This window comes from Anomaloglossus baeobatrachus, chromosome 2, assembly GCF_048569485.1.
Source record: "Anomaloglossus baeobatrachus isolate aAnoBae1 chromosome 2, aAnoBae1.hap1, whole genome shotgun sequence".
Taxonomy (NCBI): domain Eukaryota; kingdom Metazoa; phylum Chordata; class Amphibia; order Anura; family Aromobatidae; genus Anomaloglossus; species Anomaloglossus baeobatrachus.
The window spans coordinates 423,318,619-423,343,548 of record NC_134354.1 but is presented as its reverse complement, the minus strand read 5'-3'; the positions used below and the strand labels follow the sequence as shown (position 1 = coordinate 423,343,548).

Below are 24,930 nucleotides of genomic sequence, written 5' to 3'. Positions count from 1 at the left end.
CGGAATTGACAACTGGCATATGCTCAAGGGAGCAGGGATTAGCCCATCACCTGAATGGATGTCACTGATGATACTTCGGGATTCATGCACTGGGATTCTCAAACAAAGCGTCATCAAAAAGGAAGTAATAGAAAAAAATAAATAAATAAATAAAGCAGTTGGATAGTGTAGTGAGGAAAGGAAAGGGAATTTTTAATTAAAGTATATTGGAAAAAAGATTAGATTATGACATTAGCTAACGATATAGAAGTAAAATATAATTTTTGGACTGCCCCTTTAAGTCTGGGACATATAGCACACTATAGTAACATAGAATGCAGAAACATTACCATGTACACGGACTCTGCAACAGCAGCATCACATATAATGATGAAAAGAAAATGGGTGAAAAAGTGAAGACAAACAAATGATGGCCTCTAGTCAGAATTGTATTGAAGAGAATAAATCATCTGTATGTCTTCACAAATGATTGTAACTAAAAATACCCAAGTTATCAGTATATGGACCTGTTGTAGCTATATTAGGATGTGGACTCGCGGAGTTGGTATCTTCACACTATGCTAATTACTCCAGAGTTGTGGGAACACTGATAATGCATGGCGGCAGTGGGAAGAAGCCTACAGCGTGAAGCTAGACAGAGCCTAACAGCAAGCATCTAATGAAGACAAAGAATACGAAGCTGTGAGCCCGTCACACTTTACATGAGAAGATGGACGTGTGATCAGTGCATTATAGTGTCTAGTGATGGCAACTAGGTCTTCTGTAAGGGGCCCTAATATAACTTCTGTGATGCCAGTGTCTTTAAGCATTATTGTGTGCAGTCTAGGCTCTATGGTCAGGCTCATAAAGGGGTGTCTGACAAGGGGGACCCTCAATCCCATGTACATGCCATAATAGGGCACACTATATGTACAAAGATTGCTCTTGGGACTAATCTCTCCTTTACCGTGCAACGTTTCCAAAACCAATGGCTCATATGCCCCAAATGGTAGTAGTCCTGCTGTCCTAGTGGCAACAAGAATGTCATAGAATCCTTTGAAATATGGCGCAAAAATCAAAACAATAGTACTGGCATTTCTCCATGGCTCATAACAAAAAAAAAAAGTTAGGGGGCATCTGCTCTTAATGCAATATACTGTACTTCTATGGCACCACCACGCCCCTCTCATCAGGACCAGCGAGAAAATTGCCGCTCTTGATGAATCTGGGTCTTCGTGTTTAGCCATCTATTCCTTGATTTATAATGACTTAAAGGGTATTCTCATCTCCAAGATCCTATCCCATTATGTAGTAGGTGTAATTATATTTGCAAATATCTCCAATTAGAATTAGTTGTAATAGTAGTATTGTCCTGATTCGCTAAGTCACTTACCTCATGTGCAGTACATTACAGCAAATTATGTATCCATGGTTATGACCTCTCATATAGTTCAAGTAACCATGGATACCTATGCTACTGCAATGCCCTGCACATGAGGTATGAGACATGGCTAATATAGAGAATTATACTATTATTATTTATAGAGCGCCATTGATTCCGTGGTGCTGTACATGAGAAAGGGGTTACATACAGAATACATATACAAGTTACAATGGACAGTCTAGAGGGAAGAGGGCCCTTCCCTTGCGGGTTTACATTCTATAGGATTTTGGGGATGAGACAGGTTGAGCAGCATGTCCGCACGGTGGCCAGGCGGCAGTTCCGCACGGTGGCCAGGCGGCAGCTGCGCACGGTGGCCAGGCGGCAGCTGCGCATGGTGGCCAGGCGGCAGCTGCGCACGGTGGCCAGGCGGCAGCTGCGCACGGTGGCCAGGCGGCAGCTCTGCACGGTGGCCAGGCAGCAGATTTGTAGTATTTCTACGTATTGGGATAGAATTTTGGAGATGGAAATACCTTGTAAGGTCCATTTACAAGATTATTATGAAATAAGCAAAACTCCTGTTCATCGGGTGAAATGATCACTTGTGCTACAAAAAAGATCATTGTTCTCGGCAGCACATTGTCATGCGTAAACAGACTTCGCGCTGCTGAGAACAATGGCAGCCTATGCTTACTGAATGCTTTATTACAGATAGCTCAGTACACTTCTGCTGAGTCAGTCTGCATAAATATGCTATTAAAATGGACTGCCGATGGGCAAACAATCAGCATTTAATGCCGGAGGATGGCCAGTGCAAACAGACCCTCACACATTTGTAGGTGCCCAGTCAGCCCCTGTTCACTAGTATAACAGTGCCTGTCAGCTTGGTTAATGGATCCTGCTAATTACTGCTTGGTAGATGGTGCGGGGTTATAGGACAAAAGCAATATGACAGTCTCCTAATAAAGAGGTCTTCACCGGCGCCAAAGGATTTTTTATAGATGATTTAACAATTTGTCAAAAGCAAAGAAGCTTACAATAATGATGTAACCACATTGCTGGAGACCTCAGGTCAGATGGGATTGCTCCAGAGAGCAGAAGACACTGGGAAAAGGTGATCCACGGCCTTTACAATTAATATAATTAGGAGCTTTGCGCAGTGAAGCAGCTGGTACATTAAAATGAGCCAAAATGTATACATGCATGAGATATAAAAATAAAAGAAAAAACAATGAATGTGAAATAAATGTACCATTTGGCTTTTGTGTTGATTCTGCAGGACCTCCAGCTTGTAGTCCTTAACAGAGACGGAGCTTAACTTATCCTCTACTTCTGCCAGCCAGTTCAGGACTTCCACTTCGTCCTCCCCAAACAGCCTGGCATTGCTCAGAGCCTGCCCCAGCAAGGCATGTTTTCTGCCGCAGAGATCCTGAACCTCTGTGTACCGCGCATGCAAGAAGTCTAGTTTCTGTGCCAGCCTATGCCGCTCAGGAGCACAGCACAGGCCAGAGAGACTGTCCACTAGCCTGCTGGCTTCACATACGTCAGTCTCATGGACTGCAACATCGTCCTCTAGACTCTGGAGAGTGCCCAGAAGGAACCCACCACAAAAAGGAATGAACATGCAAAAACAAAAATGAACAAAATTAATACAAGGGAACAAATAATAGAATAAACAGAACAAATGAGACAAAATAATAAAAAACATATAGAAAATGAATGATAAATGATATAAAATTAAGAAAACAAAACTTATAATGCAGTAACACAGAAGATAGGGTTTCCTTATAATCAAATATATAGACGTGTATTGAGCGTCCAGTTCCCGTGATTTAACCCCTTCATCTCTAGGATACCTTGTGACGCAGGATTTGTTGCTGGATTTTTCCTGTCTGAGTGCCGATTGGTTCAGAATTTGCCAACTTCTTTTCAGTGGCAGAAAGCCAGTCAAATATAGGTTCAGTTGTTTCATGAAACTGCTTGGCAAGAACTAGTATGTCATCAAGTTGTTTCTGCCTGTATAAAGAACAGCACATAATAGTAATAGCATAAGAAAAAAGAAAAAGATGGCCCATTTACATAGTAGAAGCTTATAAAATAGAATATATAGCTATACGTGGGACATACTCATTCTATGTAGCTAGTTAGACACTCATGTTCTAACCAGGCAAATTTAAAGGAAATCTGTCAGTAGGTTATCACTGTGTAATATGAAGACAGCATGCTGTAGGAGTTAAATCAAAGATTTCAGCGATGTGTCTCTTATCAAGCTTAGTGCTGTTTACGTGCAATGATTGTTTTAGCACCAGGAGATTATCATTGCTCATGCTACCACTGCCTTGTGCCTAATCCACACCCCTTTCTGTGATAAGAAACTCACTGTCTATAGACATTGTACATAGAGAGCCTACTGTGGGCGGGATTAGCTTTCTGAGCTCTGCTGCATAAAAGCTCTGATTGAGTCAGAACCACTGCATCCAGTAAGTGATACATCGCTGGAATCATGGTCTCTCTGCCGCCTACAGTATGCTGCTCTTAGAGGAGATAGCAAAACCTGCTCACAGATTCACTTTAATCCATGTTAGTACTTACACAGTAAGCACTCACTAAATTTATGCTTTTCTTACAACAACTATTGTACTATTACAATAATTATTAATATTACTATTACAATTATACATTGTACTATACAGAAATAACATAATATCTCAAAAATAATGTAACTAAATATAAAAATAATATATTATAAGTGAATACTGATTACCAGGTAACATATGTGCATGCATCAGCAGTAGGGTAGGAGACTATGAAGACTCATGGGTAAGGCTTACAAATTACTGGCCTAATGCTCTGTAAACAAGTGGCAACTTCCCCCGACATCAAGTCAGGCAAAACGTGTGTCGGGGTGTCCCACTTCCACAAGGTGTAAATGGATGTCCTTATACTACGGTACATTTCTTATTGCTTTGCTACCATTACTCTATCGGATGTGCTGGGGTGATTCTGTATACTGTTTAGTACCTGATAAGATATCTGAATGCTGAGCCCATGTTTTCACATTAGGTTTTACGTCCTACATCCCCTGCTGATAATACGGGTTGGAAAATATAAATGCTGTATCTAGCATGAGTCTAACATTTTCCACATACAATGGGCCGACCACTGTTTTGTTTTTTTCTTTCAATCTTGATACATAAGTCGCTACTGAAGATAGTAAAACCCACCTTGACTGTGCCTTCTGCAGCAGGCATGACCACCTCTCCTTGAGGGTCTCCAATTGCCGGTTTATTTTCTCCTCATCGGCAGGATCGGCACCCTCAGCAATCCTTGTACCTTCAGCTTCAATCAGGTCTACAGTTGATCTACGATCATCCAAGAGACGCTGTAGGAGCTACAGGTGGCAATGTATGGAGAGAGATAATGCAATCAGAGACAGGCCGACTGTCAATAGACAAAGCTAGTTACTGCACTCTGCTGAATTACCCATGTACGGAAATGTTTAATAGAAATTAATCTATCCAAAAGATGTGTGGTCCTAATGGAGGTCTGATACAAACAGTTGTAATGCAACCGACCCAAGATCCATAAGGCTTAATTGACAAATTTAAGGGGTTATTCCCATTTCACTCATTCATGGATTCTAGGTTCCAGCTTCCAGAGGCAGGGCTACAAACACAGCGGAGAACAGCTGCACTATGCGGTTAGTGTAAGACACATGGAAATGAAAGTTACCGAAAAAGGGAAGCCAAGTGCGCTACACTGTTTCCACAACCTAGGGCTAATGCCAGCAGCGTAGCTCGTATTTCTACAGTTTCCAAATCTGCCATTAATCCCTATGGAAGTTACACAAACAGTGTAAATCTGCTGTGCTTGGACGTTTTCGTAACTCTGGTCTTATAAAGTACATGAAGTAAATTTCTGGTGGCCGGGACCTAAAAACAGTTACAGTGGAACCTCGCTTGACGAGTAACCCAGTTAGCGAGTATTTCGCTATAGGAGACCAGGATGGGACATTTAACAAGTTGTGGAACGAATTGTCGGCATTGCAATGATTTCCTATGGGAAATGTTGCTTTGCTGAACGAGTAACTTGGTTAACAAGCACAGTCCCAGAACGGATTGTTCTCGTTAACCAAGGTTCCACTGTATTCCCAACTTGACCATGATAGGCAGAAATGGGAAAAATCATTTAAAGGAAACTTAGCCTGTCTGAAGGAAAAATTAAAGGGGCTGTCCGTAGATAAAAAGGTATCACCTATCTACAGTTAACTGGCGGTTGTCCGACCGCTCGGGCCTGGACGAATCGGCCCCATTAGAATGGAGCTGAAGGGTGCATGCTCCTATTTGAGCCCCATTTATTTTCTATGGGTCTATTAACGTTCCTTTTTTCTGGCAGTCCTAGAATGCATGAATGAATGCATGAATGAATGAATCAGTAATTGGGCATCTGACGTGCCCCATAGGGATGAAATTCCCCATTATGCCAATTAGTGCAGGAGCCAGTGGCCCAATTCATTACTGCATTTCTGCTTTTTTTCCCCTAGTCTTATCATTTGTGCCTTTTTCTTTTATTTCATGCCTTTTTTTAAAACTCTATTTTATATAAGTGATCACCTGTTCCATTTTATTTTTATTATTATTGGCAGTGTTTGAGGTTTCCAGATGTTTTTGATTGTTTCATCAATTGCGATTTTTTAAAAAAAACCTTGCTAAATTTTAGCGCAAAGGTATTGTAATCCCACTGGAGGGGTTTTATGAATGTCCGGAACTTTTGCGACATGTTAGCAGAAAATGCTATTTCTTGAGCTAAAAAGTTGCAAAAATAAAAAAACCATTAAAAAAAAACAACAATAAAAAACAAAAACAAAATTCATCTGCCACCTAAACCATTTTGAAGAGTTTGATAGAAAAAAAAAAGAAATCTCAATAAATACAAGGAAAAGTGACAAAAAAAGAAAAAGCAAAGAAACGGGCCTATTAATACCCAAAATCTGCAGAACATGAACACATAAGTGTCAGACCTCAAACAGGGCAGCATAATGAATGTGACAGATTCTTTATATAAATCCCTATAGAAACTGAGGATGATCAAAGTCCTATTCACCTGAACAGCGGATGATCCGGGTCTAGCGCCCATAATACATACACTGACATGTTTGTTTAGCGAGTTACTGTTATTCCCTTTATTTTACATGCTTGCATTGACTTATTCGGCCTTGTACCTTTTGCTCCTGGATTTGGGCCTTCACCACCTTGTACTCGGCAGAGGGCGGCTTTTGGTTTGCGATCAGGTCCTCGGTGTCGGTAAGCCAGCTGAGCAGCGGCTCCAGAGCGTCCTGGAACTTCCCACAGTGCAGCAGAGCCTCTTGGAGCTGCGTCACCCGCTCTGCAACCTGCGCAGAGAACAATCTCTCATCACTCACTGCAAGATAGCAATCTTAGGTGACAAGGCGCTGGGGGAGGAGGGTCTGGCATCAGTCAAACAAAAATGGGATTTAACAGCAGGCTCGGAGAAACCGTTCCAAGCTGTACAAGTCAGATGGTCTCATCTCTACCACCCACACGCAGTCTATCTCTCTGGAAATTAAATCTAAATCCTCCCACCACATCTCTGTGCAATAGAATGTGTCGCTTCTAAGACATGCTGTCAGAAATCAGAAAACCTGCTTCCATGTTAAGTCGGCCTTCAAGGGATATTCATCTACAGGAGGCCATGTTTACATGTAAAGAAAAATTTTGCTGCGGATTTGGTCACAAATCCAGACATTTGGGTGCATTCAGACGTGTATAAATCGGTCCAAGACTGGACCTCAATGAATGGACAGGCTGGTGGGTCTCCCAACATGAGCGTGACAGCTTCATATAACTTTCTATGACCGATTTATATGGATGTTTCAATGCACCCTTAGGCAGTGCTCACACTCAATGCGAGGGAATCAGATGCATTATGCAAATGACATTTGGCTCAAACTCTGCTACGAGCATAAGACGGGTGCCAGTCACTAAGATTCTCTCGCAGTTGACAATCTGAGAAGATGGAGAGATTAATCTCTCCATCTTATCCATTGTGTGTCAATGTAAAATCAGACTGCACTCTGATGTCATCCGAGTGCAGTCCGATATTTTGCACACACCCATAGACTTGGATGGGTGCATATAAGCCAAGATGCGCTGCCATTTGCAGCATACAGCAATTTTTTTTCTCATGCTGAATCGGCATAAGAAAAAAAGTGGTGGTTGATACTGTTCCATAGTAAAACAGTGGAGCGAGTGCCATCTGATAAAACATCGGATGGCACTCATCCAAGTTATATGCTCATGTGAGCAAGCCCTTAGGGTGATTCAGACGTCGTTTTTTACGTAGGAGTGCAATCCATGGTTTTCATGGATAGAACGCATAATTAGTATATTTATTTGCAGACCAAGTTGTCCTTGCAAAATGATGCAGATATGTCCGGTGTGGATCTGAGGGTCAGATAAAACTAAGCAATGAAAGCCCACAAGTATGTGAAGAAAAAAAAAAAAAAAAAAAGAAAATCTATCAGCACTTAGATGCCAACCAAGTGCTGCCCATTTTTCACAGACTGATAGAAGGTGGAGAAAAACTGATGAAAATCTGACCAAACTCTAATGACACACTGGTCTAGTGTTTCCCAAACGCCAGTCGTCACGGCCCCAACAGGTCACATTTTCAGGATTTCCTTAGCATTGAATATATGATGGAATCCTTATCAAGGCATCACCTGTATAATACTAAGGAAATCCTGAAATCGTGCCTATTGGGGGCCGTGAGGACTAGTGTTTGGGATACAGTGCAGAAACTCACACGGATTTTCTCTTACCATTACAAATCCGCAATGAAATTCCGCACAATAATGAGCATGCATCAGAATTGAAACCCGCATCATGCTTTAATTTTCATGATTTTTTTACCACAACGTGACTTGAATTTTTAGAACTCCATTTGCTGGTTTGGCTCTGAAAGGCTACGTTCACACAACAGTTTTTTGGCACCAGACACAATCCGGCGTGGTGCCTGATGCAACGGATCTGGCGCAGAATATGCAAAGAAGGATGCGCCGGATACTTTATTTTGACGGATCAGGTATACCTGCTCCATCAAAAAAACGGATCCGGTGCACTTGCTTTTGCATTCGTTTCGTCCGGTTTTTGCTGGATCCAGTTTTTTACAATACATTGGAGCATGCTCAGTTTAAAAAAACGGAAACGGTGACCGCATTCGTTTTTTGCCGCATTACGCCGGATCTGGCATCCATAGGCTTTTATTGTAAATCACGCCGTATCGCGCCGGAAGAGACGTTCCATCCGGCCGCCGCATTAGCCAATTACAATGGATCCGGCAAAAGCCGGATGCAACGCAAGGCCATCAGGCACAATCCGGCGCCAATACAAATCAATGAGGATAAAACAGATCCGGCGCCGGATCCGTTTTATCCGTTTTTTTCCGGATTGTGCCTGATGGAAAAAAACTGATGTGTGAAAGTAGCCTTAGTTGCTGTAGCTTTGAGGAGCAGAATCCTTGAGGGGTAATCTCGGCCTAAGTGTCGCACCTTTTTGTTTAGCGTGTTCCATTTGGCGTTCAGCTCCTCCGTGTCATGTTCCAGTCCGTGCACATCACAGTTCTTGTCCGCACTCTGAATAAGACCCTGACCGAGGCCATTCACTTGCTGCAGCTTCACCTGTAAAGAGTCCACCTGCTCCTTTTGAAAAACCTTAAGAAAAAGACAAAAAAATTACAAAGGAATACTGCAAACGTTGGATGAGCACAGGTGTAGGTGTACAGTGAAGACCAGATAAATACGGGTGTATGGTCTTTTATTACAATAAGCACTGATACAAAGTACGTCTGCAAACCATAATAATAGCTGGGACCATAACAAGAATACTGGCAATTACAAAGGAAGGGCGGCATCTCGGAGGAAATGAGCTTACAAAGATTACTGACGAGATTTCAGAGGCGGCATATAATTAAATCAGCTTTATTTTTTAAATCAAATATTGACAAACATGGACAGGTTTATAAGAATAGATGCAATTCTAAAAGAAAAACATAACCATAATAAAACAGTAAAAACAAAGCTTCATTAACGTAATCAATTGCATCAACTTTAGTCCTTATCAGCGGGAAGAATAGTGTCATTCCTGTGGACTGAGTAATAGAAACATAGGGTCAGGTCACCGCCGTCAGCCAACCTGACATCATACCAGGAGCGTCCAGGAAACAGAAATTATGGCTTTGGAGTCCCAAAGGAGATGGTGATGAGTTAGGCTGCATTACCCGTCACTTTACAAAGACACAAAGAAGTCATGCTGAAATATGCGGGCTTTGTTTCCAACCCTGCTACACCGTTCAATCCTCAAGAATTAGAGAAACAGTCTTTGGGATGCTCTTCAGTTTTTGAGTGTAAACCCACCCCCCCTCCCCAAAGTGACTATATTCTGGAACCATAAAAATATATTTTAAAAACGGATGTCAGCTTTTTCTTTTTTTTATTAGGGTATGTGCGCACGTTGCTTTTTACCTGCTTTTTTGCTGCTTTTTCTTCTGCGCTGTTTAATGCCAAAATGGATGTGTTCTTCTATTCAAGCAAAGTCTATGGGAATTTGGGTTTGTTGTTCACACTATGTTGTTCAAAATGCTGCCTTTTTGTGGCAGAACTTTGGTCAAAAACTCAGCTTTTCAAAGAAGCAACATGTCAATTGTTTTTGCCATTTGGGTTTTGCACTGCAAAGCTGAGTTTTTGACCAAAGTTCTGCCACAAAAAGGCAGCATTTTGAACAACATAGTGTGAACAAGAAACCCAAATTCCCATAGACTTTGCTTGAATAGCAGAACACATCCATTTTGGCATTAAACAGCGCAGAAGAAAAAGCAGCAAAAAAGCAGGTAAAAAGCAACGTGCGCACATACCCTTAAAAAGGTTTCTGTGCTTAGATCCTGAACAATGAGCAGTGTTCTGGAGAAGAACATAGTAGTGGGTATATGAGTGCCCATTAAAGTGAGCCTGTCAGGTGCAATATGCAGCCAGGACCACGAGCAGTGCTGGGTGTATATTGCTATTCTCTGCCTAACCGTCCCTGTATCTAGTAGCATAGATAAAGAGATCTTTAGAAAAAGTATTTGTAAAGATCTTATATCGTATGCTAATGAGCGAGGGGACTAGTCCTCTGGGTGTTAGTTCCCTTGGCTAGTCGGCCCCATTAGCATGTTCGTACTCCCCTGTGGGCATGCTAACATGCTAATGAATGTGCAGCGTCACAGGATGATATCACTCACCTCTCTGCTGCCATCGCTGTTCGACGCTGGATTTCGGTTCAGTGCGCATGACCCCAGAGTTTCGGTTATTCGCACTATGAAGCCGGGTGTACGCGTCCTGGATTCAAACTGAAGTAGTGCGTATTGAGTCGAAATCCAGCATTGGATGCGATGTCAGCAGAGAGATAAGTGAGATCATCCTCTGACGCTGCACATTCATTAGCATGTTAGCACGCCCACAGGGATGTACTAACATACTAATGGAGCCTACTGGCAAGGGAAGCAACGCCCAGGGGATTAGTCCCTGCGCTCATTAGCATACGGTAAAATATCTTTTGAAATCCTTTTTCTAAAGATCTCTTTATATATGCTACTAGATACAGGGACGGTTAGGCAGGGATTAGCAATATACACCCAGGACTGCTCGTGGTTCTGGGAGCATATTACACCTGACAGGTTCCCTTTAAAGGGGTTAACTAACAAAACATTTACCACCTATCAAGAGGATAAGTGACATTTGCATGATCCCTAGATTTATGTATAGGACTTCTGCGCAGCAGTCATATACATAATCCCGTTTTTTTTTTCCCGACAGGTTCACGCGGACCCTGTCCACTGCTTTCAAAATTGTGAGACTAGCCATCTTCTCAATAAACCCCATTTGCTTTAGAGTTGATACTGTCCCCTTTCATCTTTTTCCATGAGCGCTAGTGTTTTGTTTTAAATTGATCCCTAGGTGTATTACAATGTCATATAATATGTCACATGGCCACTTCTGAAGAAGGCCGTAACCACACATGCACACCACCAACATTCATTGCCTTTAGGACTGATGGCCAGGTTTTGGCAATCTCTATGAATGGATGGGTCTAGTAAACTTGCATGATCAATTCTCCATTCAAATGGTGGAAATCAGATTCCTGTTCCCATAATCGATGGGGTCCCACTTATCATACATTTAACTCCAATCCTTTGCATAGGTGATACATGTTATTCAACCCTTTTAATATCAATGGCTTAATTCAGAATCCAGCCATTATTAGGCTATGTGCGCACGTAGCGTTCTGTCCCTGCAGAAATTTCTGCAGCGATTTGAACAGCACACGTGCGCTTCAAATCGCTGCAGAAAGAGTCCGTAATGAAGAAAAAAAAAGAAAAAAAAAGCCGATTTCATGCGCTCTGACTGCAGCTCCTGCCATAGACAGAGCGGGGGCTGCATGCAGAGCGCAGGAAAGAAGTGACATGTCACTTCTTAGAACGCACGCTTCGGGCAGCAGCCGAAGCGCTGCGCTCTAATACGCCACGTGCGCACGGCCCCTGCACAATCTTCATAGATTATTCTGGGGATGCAGGACGCATGCAGTTACGCTGCGGTGCAGAACGCAGCAAAGCTGCATGTAATTACGCAACGTGCGCACATAGCCTTAGGAATCGTGAACACCACTAAGGCTACTTTCACACCTCAGTTTTGTTGGCATCAGGCACAATCCGGCGTGTGCCTGATGCAACGGATCCAGCGCAGAATATGAAAAAACTGATGCGCCTGATCCTTTTTTTTAACGGATACGGTATACCTGATCCGTCAAAAAACGGATCCGGCGCATCCGTTTTTGCATCTGTTTCATCTGTTTTTTTGCAATACATTGGAGCATGCTCAGTTTAAATGAATCCGGCGGCCGCATCTGTTTTTTGCCGCCTTACGCTGGATTTGGCGTCCATAAGTTTGCATTGTAAATCACATTTTTTTGTCAGAGACAAAAAAGTTACACCAGACGTTCCATCCGGCCGCCGCATTAACCAATTATGACGGATCCGGCAAAAGCCGGATGCAACGCAAGGCCATCAGGCACAATCCGGCGCCAATACAAATCAATGGCAATAAAACGGATCTGGCGCCGGATTCGTTTTTTTTCGGATTGTGCCTAATGGAAAAAAGCTGATGTGTGAAAGTAGCCTAAAAAAGAGCAATTTATCTATTAGGACTAAATCAGAACATAATACAAGTATCCAACAATAGAAGAAAGCAAGGTCAAGACTAATTTTCTTATTTCAATATTAGAATTTATTATCCATTAAGAAATATTTCTGAAAATGAATGCTTTGGGAGAACGAGGCGTGGTGTCTACCGTCCACAATGCCTTGCCAGCATATTGTCTGAATGAGATTTAGCTCCCTGTCTGCAAAGGGCAAAAGTCTATGAAGTAATGTGATTATACTGTTGAGAAAGAGCAGACGAGCTGAAGTGGAGCTGGTAGCACGCCCGTATCATGGCTGATTCATATCCAGCATGTAGGTGGAGAGCACCGTCACAGGCGCCAGCCGAGCTATTATTTTACTTGTAGTACGCCTCATCTGCATACTAGAAGTAGAGCTGGAAGAAAATCGAGCCCAGCTGGAAAGTATTGCTCTTTAACCCTTCAGTGAATGCTTTTATGGCAATTATTAAGGAGTCTTATTCGACAGGGATGTGTTTTCACAGAAGATAAAACACGTTATGGACAGATACAGCCTGCAATATTCATTAAACGAAAAACTGTGGCTCATTTCCATTAATGGTAATTAAGAAAAGTGCTGCATATTAAGTAAGATTTTCACTAAGAATTCTATAGCCTGAAGCAGCAAGGCGAGATCTAGCGGTAATGCTCCACACCGAGGCGGCTAGACCCATGAAGGGAATGAAAGGAAGGGCTCAGTTATCAAAACTGTAAGGTTATGTTCACACTTTCCGCCAAAACCTGCTCTCTTGGCCGAAAAAAAGCTATTTTTGCTGCATTTTTGGTTTGTCATTTGTCTACAGTACATATCTAATAAAGTTAGTTTTAAGAGAAGATCTGTCAACAGCGACCAGAGAGTGCAGATTTCATTTTCCTAGAAAATTTAAAGGATGATAGCTGCACTCCGATTAGTTACTATGGGCACCAAGACTAGCTCTGGTAAAGGGGAATCTGTCAGCTGTTTTTTGCTATGTAATCTGAGAGCAGCATTAAATAGGGGCTGTGTCACTTACTAGGCTGAGTGTTGTTGTCAGTGTTTTATCAGCAGGAGATTATCAATACAGGACTAGGTGTCTTGAGCCACTTAGTCAACTGTTCTGTATAACCCCTCCCTCACCACTGATTAGCAGCTTTCTGTCACTGTAGAGTGGAAACACAAAGCTTCCAATATTGTAGGCAGGGTATACAGAGCTCAGCATTCTGATCACTGCTAGATCTGCAAGAGAAAACTGGGATTGTCACACAATATGACAGCATGCAGAGCAGCAAGTGACACATTGCTAGAACCATGGTTTCAGCCCCCATACAATGCTGCTCTCAGATTATATAGCAAAAACATTGTGACATATTCCCTTTAAAGCATGGGCTACAGAGCGACATGTGTCATGTTGTGTCATCAATTCTCAAACAAGTTATGAGAGCAAAAACAACTGTGCAATACATCTGTGACTTGCTACTACGCGACTATTTCAGAAATGTGATTTTGCTAGGGGAAAAATGGACAAATTGTCAAGAAGTCACACATAAGTCACCGGCGAATATGACTTACATTGCTATCCATGGCAAGTTAGTTGTATGTGACTGGTGACCAGCGACAGAAAATCCTACATACAGTGGAACCTTGGTTTACGAGAACAATCCGTTCTGGGACTGTGCTTGTTAACCAAGTTACTCGTTCAGCAGAGCAAGATTTCCCATAGGAAGTCATTGCAATGCAGACAATTCATTCCACAACTTGTTCAATGTCCCATCCTGGTCCCCTATTGTGCCATTCCACACACGTACTAACACGCACACACACACACAGATATTATGCTCACCTTACGTTCCATCGCCGGCCTCCCGGTTTTTGTAGTTCGCCGGTACAGGATGTGTATTGGGTAACCATCACGACCGATGCCGGAGCTTCTGCTGTCAGAGCGCTGACGTCAAAGGCAGAAGCGGCTTGCCTCAGATTGGCCAGCACGCTGCCTTTGAGTAGCGGTTGACTGCGAAAGTTCCTCCATCATCGCGATGGTTACCCGATACACATCCTGTAGCGGCGGACTACAAGATCCAGGAGGCCGGCTAGGGAACGGAAGGTAAGGTGAGCATATATATATGTGTGTGTTTGTGCGGACTGCAAGAGCGGGTTAGAGCGCGGTGGATGTACGGACCCGGAAGTGTGTGCGGTGAGGATTTTGCTCCTACAGCAAGGCTTTCTCGTAAACTGAGTTACACATTTACAGCAAGCTTTGCTCGTTAGGCAAAATACTCGCTAACTGGGTTACTCATAAACCGAGGTTCCACTGTATTTGGAAACATTTGCGACTGTTATAACAGCACAGGACAGCAATAGACGCAATGTCAAAGTGCAACACCGTGATTACAGTGTCGTTTGACACGTTATAGCCAGTTTTGATCAATCTCATTTCTTGTTTTTATTTAAATAATAGTCCATTTTTGTACTTTGTATAGACAGTTATAGCACAGAAAGGGCAGAAGAATTACCATTCAATTGTAGTCAAAATATCTATATGGTCAATTCAAAGTACCGTACAATAGGAATAGGCCTTTAAAGCACCACTCCACTGTTGTGTTTTTCAGCTCTAGTGTTGCGCTTTAAATCTAAGCCGCCCGTCATATACTCGCCTTCTGGCGGCTTTAACGTTTACCGATGCCCCCGGTGCCATTGTGCGTGCGTGGGGGAGGAGAGGGTTACCCCTTTTACATTGGCTGTTATGGCCTAAGAAAACATTAGCTATATGGAGATCCATTTGAAACTATTCGATCCAAAGACATATTCTGATACGGATTGTACAATGCTGAGCTCCAATGGGGACAGTGATGTCTGTAAAACGCTGTTGAGTAAATGAAGCTATATAAGCGAGTAAAATAAAATAAATATCAAGGTATCACTTAATTAAGACCTTCAGATTGCTTTGAATCATTAAAGTAGTGAGCATACCTTTTCTGCTGGAGGTCCAAGTCTTTGACTATTGCTTTTCACTTAGGGTGGACCCCAAGCCTGAATCCCATTTAGATGCATAAGTGTGATGTATACGACAGGGGGCTTGTGTCAAGTTAGAATGGAGCATGGAGATATAGCCTGAGGAATCAGGAGAGGATCTACATCCTTGATCAAATTATGTTAATGTGAGGAGTTTGTAGGCAAAGATCTTTAGCTGGAGATATTGGAAAATCTCGAGCTAGGTTAGAGCATAGTGTTCCTGCTAACCAGAGAATGGTTTCATACCCTCAATGGGGAGAATGTGGTAAACCATGGTCACACCTGCCAAAGACCACGCTGGGATCGCCTAAAGGTCATCATGTCTCAAAGGAAATAATGATTTACCCTAAAGGAAGACTGACTCACATATTCCCTTCCTGTTGCACCTGTCAATCAAATAGTGCATTGCTGGAACTTTACTTGCATATATTTATTAAATAAAACATCTAATCTCAGAACAATAGGTATTCTTACATTCAGCATCCTAGCTCCAGTATAGCACTGGCTTTACTTTATATATGAAAATCCTGCCGGTTGGTTCCCCTTAGGCTACTTTCACACATCCGGTTGTAGCAGTGCGGCACAATCCGGCGCTCTGCTGAAAAAACGAAACAGTTTTTATTTGCCGCCGGTTTCGTTTTTTCCAGCATTGACTTGCATTGGTGCTGCATTGTGCCGCATGGGCTTGCGTTTCGTCCGGTTTTTGCCGCATGCGGCAGATTTAGCCGATGCGGCGGCCGGATGGAACGTTCCCTGGCACGTTTTTTGCTCCAGCAAAAAAAAAAACGCATCGCGCTGCATCCAGCCGCTGCAGCGCATTTTTCAATGCATGCCTATGGACGCCGGATGCGGCAAAAAACGCATCCGGACGCCGGATGCGGCAAAAAACGCATCCGGCCGCCGCATGCGGTTTCTTCCACTGCGCATGCTCAGTAGCGTGCCGCAACCGGAAAAAAACGGACGGGTCGCATGTAAAAACTTATGCAAAGGATGCGGTGTTTTCGCCACATCCGTTGCATAGGTTTCACAGCCGGATTGAGCCGCAGTGTTCAAACCGGATGTGTGAAAGTAGCCTTAACCTAATGTGTCAGCGCTAAAGAAATCAAGCTTTGAAGCCAATGAAAGTGCATTGAGGGCATGTCAATGTAGCCTACCCATCAACACACTCCAATGCTCTCTTGGGCTAATTTGCATGTGCTTTCAAAGCCCAATTTCCCAACAATGGCACATCGGATCACTACAAAACAGGCATCACTTATTAGGCTATGTGCCCTCGGGAGATTAAATCTGCGGATTTATCTGCGGATTCTCTGGATTTTCCAGATAAATCCGCAGGTTTCAGCATGCACAGACACTCCCCATATTATCCTATGGGACATGGGGAGTGCTGTGTCCATGCTGCGGATGTCCCGCAGCTGCACGTAATTGCAGGTCAATTCTTTTTGCGGCATAATCCCGGCTCTCCACTATGGAGATAGAGGCCGGGACTTCCGCAGGTACCGTAATCCGCATTAATGTCCGCAGGTTTACCGCAGCTATTTTGCTGTACTACCGCAGCTATAAATAGCTGCAGATTCCGGGGAGCAGCTGCGGTAAACCTGTGGATGTACCTGCGGATATATCCGCAGGTACAAACTCCCGTGGGGACATAGCCTTAGTGTGCTCAGACCTGAACAGCAATATCACTAGTTTTATTAGTAAAACCACCTGGAAGGGGTCCTTTTAATGTGCCATATATATCAAAATGGCACATATAGTATATATGTGACAAAACTTGCTAGCTGGGTTAGACACTTTTCCTTACGTTGCGTCAAGACTAGAGTAGACACATACAATAATTAGCGCCACAAAAATGGAACACATTTTGAATAAATCTACACACCTTTCTCAATACACCTGTTAACATCGCTGAAGTAGATGCAAAGAGGACTGACTAACCTGTATACAACATAGCTAGCCATTTTGTATAAGATATAGACGTCTGCAAAACGCTTACCTTTCAGCAAGGAATATTACAGCTACAGATGGAATTGTCAAACTTCATATTACTGTAGATGGCGGCAAATCTAGGGCCTTATTTTATCAAAACGACAGAATCTGGGCGGTACGGTAAATTCTGAATATCTGAACATTACCCTTTTAAATGTATGATGTACATAATTTGTGTTTGTTGTGACCATTCCAAGCAGCAGGAGGATGGTAACTAAGGCTAGTTTCACACTTGCGTTGAACGGTATCCGTTGCATTGCGTTGTGTAACGGATGCAACGGATGTGTTGCATATAGTGGCACAACGGATGCAACGGATGCTGCAAAACAACGGAATCCGTTTTGATTTGGTTTTTTTTTTACAGTTTTACCGGCGGCAGACTATTGTGAACGATCAGCTGATCGCACCCTGCAGCCGGCCACCGGGTGATCAGCTGATCGCTGACAGAAGCCGGCTGCCGGGTGATCAGCTGATCGCTCACAGAAGCCGGGTGCCGCGTGATCAGCTGATCGCTCACAGAAGCCGGCCGCCGGGTGATCAGCTGATCGCTCACAGAAGCCGGCCGCCGGGTGATCAGCTGATCGCTCACAGAAGCCGGCCGCTGGGTGATCAGCTGATCGCTCACAGAAGCCGGCCGCCGGGTGATCAGCTGATCGCTTACAGAAGCCAGCCGCTGGGTGATCAGCTGATCGCTCACAGAAGCTGACCGCCGGGTGATCAATTGATCGCTCACAGAAGCCGGCCACTGGGTGATCAGCTGATAATTCGCCCACCGAGAGAGAGCATGCGCAGCGAAATCATAAGGATTCCACTGCTCAAAAAACGTTAACACTCTGCGTTCCTGCCGCCCGACGGTCAATCGTTCCACCACTGATCAGTCGGGTGGAGGATCCAATGCAAGGGCATCAGTCACAAACCGCTGCTCATATAAGTCTACGGGAAACAATGGAATCCGCCAAACGGATTGCGTTATCAGAGCGGCCGATTGTGACTGATGCAAAACAACGGAAATGTGAACCTAGCCTTACACAGAACAATGTGCTGCCGACACCAATGATGTGCCGCACAAAAGATCATTTCACCCAATGAACGGGTGTTTTGCTCATTCATCGGGTGATTGGCAGCCTGTTTACAATGCAAGCTTCTGAAACATTCCAGTGTAAATGCACCTTTAAACACAACAGTATTTTTACCTGTGGCGTACCAGTATCTCATCAACTAAATGATGTGGCTTGTAGCCGGGAGTGTGCACTGGACTGATCCCATACAGCGCCTCCATACATTACCGTTACGCACGCCCTGCTCTCCTAACGGAAAGATGCTTTAGCGAATTCCAAAGTTTGATCTGCCACTCGCTCATGTCTCAGCCACGTGCACATCACAGTAAGTGTGGGACAAAGCAAGGAATACATACGACAGATAAAGAGGTCAGACGGGTTTTTGCATTTATTAACGAATATCCCCATCTACAGAGTTATCGGCACCGTTCTGCTCCTAGAGATTTTCCTGTACTTGATGTGCTGGAGTTCTCCGCCTACAGCATGCTATGAAAAGCACTGTGCACTAGTAATCTATAATTAACCATTGGATGCACAAACTGTATGCTAATCAGCAGCGGAGTCATCACTCACGTTATATAATCATCAGGTCTCATCTTTTCTTTATACGGACGGGCATACTGACGTACATTATAAATTAGTAATAAATATAAAGGCCAGACTCATGGAAGCTAATGTGAGTAAAACAGGTGTACAGTGGTATAGAAATGACTGTTACACGGTTAGTCAGGAGAATAGTTACACCTCTAGAAAGTGTGTAATTTAAGACTTACAATACTGTATATGTTACCTCTGTGGCAGAAGACAAAACAGTGGGATCATGGTCAAATAGTCCTGATGTGTCACCAGCAGACTGTAGAAGCACACAAGCGCCGCCTTCTTCCCCTGGTGCCAGACTATTGTCCCTTGTGTTTACAGACACAGAACAGCTGTCACTCAGAACTGACAAATGAACACGTGCAAGGAACCCTTCAGATGCCAGCTCAAATTCAGAGTCGTCCTCGGTAGGGGAAGACTCAGGAGACTCCCACTGTTCCTCACTAGATTGCCTTGAAGACACTATGTCCTTGCAGTAGTTTTCAGAGGATTGTACTGTACTTCTTGCCCTTAAATGAAGCTCCACGGATGAAGAGTCTGGTTCAGTTTCTGATGATTTGCTAGATTCATCGTTGGCGTCGGGAGAAGTGTCAATCTCACTGCAGGACAAAGTGACCTCCTGCAGAACTGCAATGAAATTTCCTTCACTAGATGCCAGACCGCAATATTCTTCAGCAATTTCACGTGGAGTGAAGAAATCTAAATCCTGAACACTTAAAGAGCCAGTAAAGTCATCCGCTAACCTTGATTTATGTGAGGTACTGGTTTCTAAGCTTAAACTGTTAAGGCCACTGAAGATGCTGGAGTCCTGCTCGTTTGCTAGATACTCAGATGGCAAGGAGGAGGCAGAGGCCTCAGTTTTAGGCGTACTTGTGTTAGGAGATATACATGACCTGTCACATGTGTCCCATGTGTTTGCAGCCAATAAAAGCTCCATACTGATGTCCTTCAATACAGGATCTACTGTGGCAGCTTCTCCATCTATAAATCCATTTATTTCTTCTGAACACGTAATGATGGTGACTCCACCACTGGGTTCCTTTGTAACGTCACAGAGCTGGTCCACCCCTGAACTTCCCACCTCTATAGTCTGTGAAGGGGTCATATTTTGGTCGGTGGACTTACTCAATGAATCGGTATCACCAGTGTCCAGCACCAACTCAAATAAGATGTTCTTTATAGCCATGTCCTCAATTATCCCACCACTGTCTTCTGGTAATTCCTGCAATTCACTTGCAGATGTGGAACTCTGCAGGCTGTCATCTGGCAGGCTACTACAACCATGTGTTGTTGTGGAGACGGTCACCTCCCCCCCATCAGAAACCTCGTCATAAGAGTCTACGGGAATAATATCTGTGCTCTGAAATGAAGCCTCACAAGTCCAAGACTCATCTGGTTGCTCTGAACTTCCCAAACAAGAATCTCTCTCCATATCACCCTCAGGAGAGTAGGACTCGGTATGGGGGCCATGAATGGATACAGGACCCTCAACCACCTCGTCCACATCACATTCAAGAGTGACAGGTGCAAGGTTTATTTCCGTTTCATCTGACGATTTTTCCGATGCTAGCACTTCTTTACTTCTGGGTGTTAAGCACTCGGACCATTCATCCTCTTGTAGTGAAGGAAGTTGTGGTAAATCAGCAGAGGTCTTTGTCTCATTGATATGTTTATTAGAAATGATAACCAGTTCCTCTGAATTGTCTAGATGGAAAGTCTCAGTTTCTAGATTGGAGCAGGTATTTGTATCACCTGGCCTGCAGAGTGTAGGGGTCTGTTGTGTGCCTTCACCAGGTACGGGGGAGGATTTGTCAGCTGTATGGTCAGGGGTTGAGATTTCAGTAGAGAGTGAGTCTATGGTGTATGGTTTAGAGTAAGTGTGGTCTTCAACAGTGTCTAGCTGTGGATCTTCACTGACCTGTTCAGTTTTGTTACTATCAGCAGGACTATCCTTCATGTCCTTCTCATCCAGCTCGAAGACTGACTCATGAGGCTCATCGGCTGATCCTGTCAGGCACTGCTGCTCCAGCTCCAGGAACAACTGGTCAGACTCTGCGTCCGACTCGGAATCACTGTAGCTGCCCAATTTCTGGTATCTCCTTGTGACTCTTCCTGCGCCGACAGCTGAGCAGCAGTTGTAGTCCTCACTTGTGTCTGGCCAGTGGCTAGTCTCTGGCATGACAATAGCATCCAGAAAGGAAGTAATAGCATGTAGATTACTAATAGAGTCAGTTTCATCTGGAAACCCATGATTAGACGCAACCTCCTCCTCCGCTTTAGTATGCACCATGTTTTCGTCACACAGTGTCACAGAATGACAGGCCCCTCCGGAGTCAATGTCTTCCCACTCTTCTTCTGCTTCCATTAATATTTTCAGCTCATCCTCCTCAAACTTCAGCTCAGACTCGGTCTTCTCTCGCAGATTTGGCACAATAAGTACATTTGAAGACTCATCTAGAACCTCATCACTTAAACATGGTGATAAGGGCAAAGTCTCAATCATGCATTCCTCATAAGCCATTTCAATAGCTTTATGGTGACCATCACTTAGACTTCCCTTGATGAAGCTCTTTAATGCCCTGGGCCAGGTGGCACTAGGGAAGTTGTGCCCAGGTTTACACCGTGTAGACAGGACAGTTGTATTTTCTTGTGCTATTAGCGGATCCTGCTCATACTCACTGTCATTATAGTAATCGAAGCTCTGGACATGTTGGCATCGGGGGTCCACCCTGGGCTCCACACTCGGTTTCCCAGAAACTTCAGGAGGAGGAGGAGCAGGAGTTCGGATCTGACTCGGTGTGGATGATATGGACTCCGTCTGCTCACAAGAGGAGTGCCTGGCACTATCAGGCAGGAGCTGGCTGAACTCGGTCTTATCATGGAGGGAATGACTGGAGGTGCCAGATTCCGATACCTCGCTCAAGGAGGCTTCCATACGTTCTGCAAAGTCCGGGAAATTTGGAGGAATAAATGCTTTCCATGATCTCCGGTTGACATTTTCCTTGCGCTCAGGATTTGGCCTGCGACGAGGTGGCACAGGGGCAGATTTAAGAGTATCATTACTTAACTTGAGGGCATCAAATATCACACGTTCATCCAGCTTTTTCGCTTCCTGAGCTTTGGCATCACTGGCATTAGATGTCCCCAGGGTACCATTGCTTGATAAGGTAGCTATATCCACTCGGTCTATGGTACTCTTTGAGGGCTGGCTAAGTTTGCAGCCTTGGTCAATCTGTTCATTGATCCTCATGGTATCATAGATGGACCTCTGAGGAACATAGCAATCCTCGATGTACCCGTCCTCCTCTTCGCCCTTTCCCAGACATGCCGGGTTTTGGCGTAAACAGTCTGGACGACTAAGTGGCTTCCCCATCTCGTGCAGCCAGTCTTTATGGTCCTAAAATTGTATCCATGAAGGAAGCCTTTTGTAATCCATCAGTGAGGACTTGCTGCTGCCCAGGTCCATAGGACATCCTGAGGAGCCCAAGTCCAGACTCCAGGGAGCTGCTGCAGCCTAGGAGCAGGCCCTGCATGGAGGGGCTGCATCCTGCCCTGCTGCCTCCCGGCTCATCACAGCTGGGCTGTTATGGTTTGAATTCAGCCTGTGAGCGGATATTCCTGGAAGTTCACACACAGGAAGTTCTTTCATAGGGGCACAGTGTGCGGCTTCCTGTGAGGGGCACATCATGGCATTGTGTGCCCGCTGCCAGGCACAGGCGCTCGGGGCTTTGTCTGCGCTGCCTCCCCGGTGCTGTGTATCAGGATGCCCGGCTCCCGCCTCTCTACAGTCAGTGGAGAAGAAGAGAAAAAAAAAACTTCGGCGAACAAAGAGCTGCTGGTCGTGTGCCTCCAGAGCGGCACTCCTGCTGCTGGATGTGCTGCCGCCGCTCACAGCTCAGCCGTGCTCCCTCCCCGGATCCATACACCGAGCCGTGAGAAGAAAGTCTGCGGGAAACGGAGTGGAGAAGAAGCGCCTCCCGAGCAGGGCGCCGCCTCCACACCGGGACCGCCTCCGGGACCGCCTCACATAACGGCGCCTCCACATTCCGGGCCCCGGGAGCAGCAGGTGGCCACTCACAGCTCCTTTGTGCTCGCCATTCGGCCAGAAATGGAGCCGCCAGCACAGGCTGCCACAGACGTGCCATCCATGCGCGGCGGGCATACAGGGCATCTCACAAACACTGCCCCATTGTGGGAAGCATGCCACATTCCGAGCCCAGGGATGCCATCTGTACACAGGGGCATGGCACCACAGCAGCTAGGCACATAATCCCTACTATAATGCCCGGGTCTACACATGGACCCCAATCCTGTATTACAGACCCCCTCAACATCATAGGTTACATGCAAAAAGATGGGGACCACAGGGAAGACTATTACAAAGACCTGACAAACCAGTCTGGCTGTCAGTGAGGGGGCAGTGAGGGGACTTATGGCTGCAATGCCCCCCTCACTGACAGCCAGACTGGTTTGTCAGGTCTCCGTAAGAATAGTCTTGCCGTGGTCCCCACTATAGCTTCTCATAAGCCAGATTAGGCACCCATACTTTGTACTGACGAGGGGCAATCACCCCAAAACACAGTGTCTGCAAATTGGGGTTCTGATCTGGCATAAATCCTTAGTGATTTGAAAAGGCTTGTTAAAAAGCTACTTTTGACTTTTAGGATTGCTACTTCCAATAGGTGGCGCTAGAGTTTATGCAAAAAGATGTATTGCCACTAGTGATGAGCGGGCACTACCATGCTCAGTACTCGTAACTAGTAAAGAGGGGGCACTACCATGCTCAGTACTCGTAACTAGTGATGAGCGGGCACTACCATGCTCAGTACTCGTAACTAGTAAAGAGGGGGCACTACCATGCTCAGTACTCGTAACTAGTGATGAGCGGGCACTACCATGCTCAGTACTCGTAACTAGTAAAGAGGGGGCACTACCATGCTCAGTACTCGTAACTAGTGATGAGTGAGAACTACCATGCTCAGTACTCGTAACTAGTAAAGAGGGGGCACTACCATGCTCAGTACTCGTAACTAGTGATGAGTGAGAACTACCATGCTCAGTACTCGTAACTAGTAAAGAGGGGGCACTACCATGCTCAGTACTCGTAACTAGTGATGAGTGAGCACTACCATGCTCGGTACTCGTAACTAGTGATGAGTGGGCTATAGCATGCTCAGTACTCGTAACTAGTGATGAGTGGGCTATAGCATGCTCAGTACTCGTAACTAGTGATGAGTGGGCTATAGCATGCTCAGTACTCGTAACTAGTGGATGAGTGGGCACTACCATGCTCAGTACTCGTAACTAGTGATCAGCGGGCACTACCATGCTCAGTACTCGTAACTAGTAAAGAGTGGGCACTACCATGCTCAGTACTCGTAACTAGTGATCAGCGGGCACTACCATGCTCAGTACTTGTAACTAATAAAGAGTGGGCACTACCATACTCGGTACTCGTAACTAGTGATGAGTGAGCTCTATCATGCTTGGTACTCGTAAGTAGTGATGTTTAGGCACTGCCATGCTCGGGTGCTTGGTACACGTAACCGGCAGATGGACGCTCGGACAGGCACGACTCATGTAGTGAGTATAATGGAAGTCTGTGGGGGACTCGAGCATGTCAATAGTAATGACCAAGCTCTACCATACTCAGTACTCGTAACCAGC

The 24,930-nt window shown here is 44.7% G+C and overlaps 1 protein-coding gene across 20 annotated transcripts in view; it reads right to left on the bottom strand.

Moving 5' to 3' along the window:
- The window catches only part of MACF1 (microtubule actin crosslinking factor 1), a 519,073-nt gene that overhangs the window by 150,051 nt on the left and 344,092 nt on the right, over positions 1-24,930 (bottom strand). For 14 of the 20 annotated variants that reach the window (XM_075336189.1, XM_075336201.1, XM_075336196.1 and 11 more), the window contains 5 exons: positions 8,931-9,092; positions 6,582-6,752; positions 4,585-4,751; positions 3,217-3,376; positions 2,613-2,939 (listed from right to left, as the gene is read on the bottom strand). In XM_075336189.1, the coding sequence (XP_075192304.1) occupies positions 2,613-2,939; positions 3,217-3,376; positions 4,585-4,751; positions 6,582-6,752; positions 8,931-9,092 (987 nt within the window). The remainder of the gene's footprint in view (positions 1-2,612; positions 2,940-3,216; positions 3,377-4,584; positions 4,752-6,581; positions 6,753-8,930; positions 9,093-24,930) is intronic. The other 6 variants (XM_075336203.1, XM_075336198.1, XM_075336197.1 and 3 more) reach the window with 1 other exon arrangement.